Source organism: Haliotis rubra, unplaced genomic scaffold, assembly GCF_003918875.1.
Source record: "Haliotis rubra isolate DU_JTF1 unplaced genomic scaffold, ASM391887v1 Scf558, whole genome shotgun sequence".
Taxonomy (NCBI): Eukaryota; Metazoa; Mollusca; class Gastropoda; order Lepetellida; family Haliotidae; genus Haliotis; species Haliotis rubra.
The window spans coordinates 687,080-693,225 of NW_025767255.1; the positions used below are offsets into that span (position 1 = coordinate 687,080).

A 6,146-nucleotide genomic window follows, 5' to 3' on the forward strand; every position below is an offset into this window, starting at 1 on the left:
ATTTCACAATATTCGTTGACAGAATTTTAAAATACCTGTCTTACCACTCGTGTAACCTTTGAAGTTCCGAATTAGAATTGGTCTTAAGCAACCCATGCTTGTTGTAAGAGAGGTGATCGGCTGGTCAGGTTTGCTGACTGGATGACACATATCATCGAAACCCCCTTGCGTAGATTGATGCTCATTCAATTGATCATCGGTTTGTCTGGTCCAGGCGCGATTTTTTTAAGACATATAAGACAGCGCGGTGTTAAAAAAAAACCCGAACAAACACTCATGTTGTTAACGTAGCAGCTATATATATACTCTCCCCAAAAAGAAACGCATATAGGAATTTCAACTGTATATTTATGTATATTTTGAAACATCTTGTAGGCTTTATGAGTCAATGAAATATAGCGAAATTGCACAATGGGAATGCAGACTTATCCATCTTTGGCACCAACTCGAGGAAAGTCAGTTTGAGTGTCACATGGAGACGTGTGGTGGCGCTGAAGTCAATACCTCGTGTGACCACCGTGGGCATCCAGAACTGCACGGCATCGCCTCGGCATCGAACGAATAAGTCTCAGAATCTCGTGTTTGCAAATCGTAACCCACTCTGCCTGTAGTGCCTGTGCGAGTTGCTGAAGTGTCTTGGGCTGAGGGTTACGGCGTCGCACCCGTCTGTCCAGGGCATCCCACAATGATCGGCGATCGGGTTTAAGTCCGGTGATCTTGAGGGCCAGGGGAGCACATTGATGTTGTGGTTCTGGAGGAAGTCTCTAGTGTGACGTGCTGTGTGGGGCCTGGCATTGTCCTGTTGAAACAACTCCCTCTGGCGATCAATGATTGGAAGGAGGTGTGGGCGTAGGATTTCGTGATCAGGTTGCCCTTGATCATCACCAAATCACTTCTCCTACGGCAGGTGATCGCTCCCCACATTATAACACTGCCCCGGCAGAATCTGTCCACCTGGGGAACGCAAGCGTCGACGAAACGTGCACGTCGACGTCTGTACACCCGCATTCTTCCATCGCGTCGTTCCAATAGAAATCGTGATTCATCACTGAACCAGATTCTACGCGAATTCGGAGGTTCCAGGCCTGAACCTTGGTGCACCATTGAACTCGATGTCGACGATGTTGTTGTCGAAGCACAGGGCCAAAATAAGGTCTTCTGGCACGTAAACCAGCCTCTCTCAACCTGTTCCTGACGGTCTGTGCAGAAAGCCTCCTCAATCCGGGTATTTGTCGAGCGGACTGGTCGCCGTAGCTGTTCGATGACGCAGGTGATGTACCCGGATGTAGCGATCCTGCGCCGCAGTGGTCGCTCGAGGGGCATCTGCTACCGAATTCTGCCGGCGATATCTCTCCCAGAGCCGTGAAATGGTGCTTTGTTGAACATTCATGCGTCGGGCAACTGCACGTTGAGACTGGCCAGCTTCAAGCAAACCAATGGCGATATGACGGTTGGCTTCACTTAGACGTGGCATTTTGCGTTCGTCAACAATATTCCAAATACAGTGAATAATCGACAGACAGCGATCAACCTTTTATACCCATCATTGAGACTATCTGATCCCCAACTGTCACGTGCATTGCATGTGAATTGTGTATTCTGTGACACTACACGCCGAAATTGAAAATCATGCTGTTAAATACGGGTATTTTACGGATGGTGCGTTTTCTTGTGATGTTTCAAAACACCATAGGACTCATAAACAGAGCAAAACCTTTTGTAAAATGAATCACGTTTTAATTCATTGCTACATGAAATTTCTATTTTCATGATGCGTTTCTTTTTTGGGAGAGTATATATATATGGTAAAAAGGTATTTCTATCTCACTGATTGGAAAATAGAAGATAACGGAAATCGGACTCTGCTTTTGCCAGCTCAGCTCAAAGTCAAATGAACCGGACAGCAGGGATGGCTGTATACTTTGTTAATCTTTTTCAAACATATAATTGTAACTAACTAATTAATAACTATTTTCCTGTCTTTGTGTTTCAGAAACCATGTACGTGAAAGTATGGATGTGTCTGCTCCTGATGAAGGGTGTGACATGCAGCAGCCATGTCAGTGGCTGTCACACCAGCTACAGTGCAGCCTACCAGGGGAAGATCACCAACTGTCAAAATCAGAACCTCACTCAAGTGCCATCAGATCTTCCCAAGGACATCGTAGTTTTGGATTTACAAGATAACCTACTCACCAGTATAACCAACAACAGTTTTAGCACTTTACGGAAGCTGAGATTCCTATTCCTCAGCCACAATCCGTTAAAGACACTGCAGAGAGAAGCTTTCAGAGGTCTGAATAAACTCGTAACCTTAAAAATGTCTTGTGACACGCTTTCATTGGACGTAACAACGTACCAAGATGGGCTGTTCCAGCATCTAGTTCATCTGAAGAGATTGTTTCTGATAGGAAGTATAAATGATGACGCACAATTTCCTGTTGATATTGTACAAGGCCTAAACAGCCTAGAAGAGCTTCATATTAACTCATGGCCTGAAGGCGGAAAATGGCCTCAATTAGAACAAGTGAAAGACACACTTAAACTTTTAAATATCCAAGCCATTGGAGTACCTATTCTTAGAAACACAACATTTCAAGCATTGCTTGACATTCCTCTTAAAACGCTTTTTCTAAGTGGTGTTCTAACAAACATAGAAGTAGGAACATTTTGCCCCTTTACGAATCTAACCAAGCTATTGATATCTACCACGTATATAAGCTCTATCAAGTTGGTCTCTATAACAAGAGCTCTTCAGTGTTTGGCTGGAAGAAGAATGGAGGAAATAATACTAACCCGAGTTGTAACCACAGGAGAGAGCAGTGTGACCCTAACAGAGGAAATGTTTAGCTATCTTTCAGATATATGTGTAAAGAAGGTAGACTTGTCAAACAATAAGATTACGCAAGTTGATGCTAATGCCATAACCAATTCCACCTTTTTCAGATGTATTGAATATCTGGACTTGTCCAAAAACATGTTTAATATGGGTGAGCTCTTGTCTGTTGTAATTAACATACACTTCATGGAAAATCTTAAATATCTAGATTTGTCCACACTCAGTAGAATGAGTAGTTCTCTCACTCATACATATAACACTACCACACTAGGAGGTTTTTATTTCCCAATTCCTCCCAATCTCAGTTATCTAAACCTGAGCGGAGTTTCCAATGCTAACCATGTACGTGTTGATTTAACACTGACACAAAGCGATCATCTGTCTGTGTTAGACTTTTCAAGAAAGGATCAATTAGACATTCCTGCATATTTAGAATGTTGTAAAAACCTGAAACTCTTGGACATATCGCACATGACGATCCAACAGAATGTATTCAACAACACCAACATGGTGACGAATCTGGAAACATTGCTTGTTCACGATGTGACGTCAGATGATGACATGTTTGTGTTCCCAACTGAACCCTTCTTCAATGCCATGCCCAAACTAACAAGACTCGATTTGTCAGGCAATAATCTACAACTGATCAACAAAAATACTTTTAGAAACTTTAACAAACTGGAAAACCTTTCTCTTGCAAGAAACCGTCTGAATGACCTTCCGGAAGAAATCCTGACAATGGTTTGGCTCAAACATTTGGATGTGACATCGAATTCCCTCTCAGTCATCAGTAAATACCAACAGACCTTGCTTGATGACATCGTTGTAAATAACGGCTCCTACTACCTCTACATGGCAGACAACATCTTCAGCTGCAGCTGTGGAACCCTTCACTTCATACAGTGGTTACAAGAAACTGATGTCTCTTTAGATGACCATGGCAACTACAGTTGTATCCTTGGTGATGGAACGTTATCTGATACAGCTTCCTTTTATGCCAGAAGGACATTCCATTGGAGAACATGTGTTGGTCAGTTCTGGTTTGCTGTGGGAGTAGTTGGAAACCTGATTGCGCTGTTGTCATTGCTTGTAGCCTTTCTCTTCAAGAAATATTTCCCCAAAATAGAGCACCATTTGTTACAGGTGCTTGGTTATAACCCCGGACGCCGACCAGAAAGAGAGGATTTTGATTATGACGCCTACATATGCTATGAAAGTGCTGAGTACGATTGGCCTTGCCACCGTCTGTTCAAGGAGCTCCCTCTAGTCTTCCCAGGTATACGACTGTACCTGCCCGATCTACATGACCCTGTAGGATGTTCCCAGGCAGAAGTGACCATTGATGCATTGTCGAGAAGCTGGAAAATTGTTATTGTGCTAACAGAGAACTTTCTGAAGGACGAGTGGATTCACTTTACTGTCCTGTCCACTGTGAGACTAATGTCCGTGAACAACGCAATATCAGACCGAGTGCTGCTTCTGTACAGGGATATGTCCTTGGAAGCAAGAGCTCGGGTTCCTCAATATCTCCTCAACGTTGTTTCAGAGGAACATATTCTGGACAGCCCCCATTTCTGGGCACATCTGTGTCAGTGTATCCTTAACGATAAACCCACAGCCTTATTCTAAAGTGTACCACTCTTCTGAGTCACTCCCTGCCAGTGTACACGTCACAAATCAGGTGAATGTAAGCAACGCTGGTGGCGGAGAGACGTTGAATGGGTGACAGTTTTCTTCACCTTGGCTCTTGAAATATGTGAAGGATATTTGAGGTCTCCTGGTACAAGTGTATTTGTTCAAAATATGCCTCCGTTGACCAAGCAGTGAATGGGTACCCGGTATAAGGTAATTGTAATGTGACCGTAATGTGACCTGGGTTGTATATTCTCCTGATAGCCAAGGATGAGTATTAGCTTGTCAAAACGAATCCTTTTCAACTTATCATAAAAGAAAGAATGCTCACTTTCGTTGGTGTTTCAGGCATTATTTATGAACTTCCAAGGTACAAGAAGTGTTAGAAAAGCACAAATAGTTGGTAAATAACTTTGACATTTCTCATGTACTCAGTTTCACTGCTTTCAAAATTGAAGTTAAAACACATTTCAGATTCAGTTTCCCTTCAACAAAGAGTACAGTATTTATGTTTTATCTGTACATATTACATTTTGTGTATGAACTTTAGTGCCAGAACGTCTTTCTTCTACCCTTTATTATTATCTTGTGTATATTGTCAAAAATATCTTCTTAAGTGTATTTAATTACAAATATGCAATGTGGTTTCCGGGAAAAACCCGATGTACTGTTGATCTAATAGTACGATTGGAATCCTTTGTACAAAAAATGTCTTAGTATCTAAACAACACGTGGTCTAAATTTTCTTGATCTTGACAAAGTTAATGATATTGCATTGAAGTACGGCATATAAAATAATTTATATGATTTTGGTTTGAGAGGTCGTTTACCCTTTGTATATCAGACTGGGTTCAACCCCGTCTGATCATCACAGTCAGAATCAGGGTGTTCAAGGCAGTATTATGTCGAAAGGGGTTCAACCCCGTCTGATCATTACAGTCAGAATCAGGGTGTTCAAGGCAGTATTATGTCGATTGGGTTCAACCCCGTCTGATCATCACAGTCAGAATTAGGGTGTTCAAGGCAGTATTATGTCGACTGGGTTCAACCCCGTCTGATCATCACAGTCAGAATAAGGGTGTTCAAGGCAGTATTATGTCGACTGGGTTCAACCCTGTCTGATCATGATAGTCAGAATCAGGGTGTTCAAGGCAGTATTATGTCGGTAGCATTGCACTGTCTTAAAATAAATAGTATTTCAAAAGTTGTAACTGATTCGGTTGATGGATTACTTTTCGTAGATGATTTTAATGTTTCTTGTCGTTTTCGACCTAACATTGACCACATTTAAGAAGTCCGAAACAAACGAATTACAGTATAGACAAGAGGTGAGAATGCATAAAAATCCTTACATACAGATTGATCCTACGATAGTGGCCCTGTTGCTTATGCCACTGTCAATGGATCCAGAACAATATCTTTTCGTTACTTAATAACACTTCAATTTTCACAACCGAAGAAAACGCAATTGTACAGCTCTTAAATTAATCATAAATGCTTTAAATATAAACAATATATAATCTTTTCAGTCTCGCTTTCGTGCCTTGATGCTATTACAAATGTATATTGTTAACATCCACTTGCTACTGGCCAGTGTAGCGCAATGAGATCTTACATCCGTGACTTAATGCAAAAGAAGTGGGACAGCCAAGTAGGTATCAATAAATCAATCAAAT

The 6,146-nt window shown here is 41.7% G+C and overlaps 1 protein-coding gene across 1 annotated transcript; it reads left to right on the forward strand.

Annotated features, from left to right (window-relative positions):
* The first annotated feature begins 3,309 nt into the window (after nt 1-3,309).
* LOC124253890 (toll-like receptor 4) lies at nt 3,310-4,467 on the forward strand. The gene has a single exon (XM_046687744.1). The coding sequence runs from the start codon at nt 3,310-3,312 to the stop codon at nt 4,465-4,467; it is 1,158 nt and encodes a 385-aa protein (XP_046543700.1).
* Nucleotides 4,468-6,146: the final 1,679 nt, after the last annotated feature.

Coding starts and splice junctions, on each gene's coding strand:
- LOC124253890 (XM_046687744.1), top strand. CDS start 3,310: ATGACGATCCAACAGAATGTATTCAACAACACCAACATGGTGACGAAT.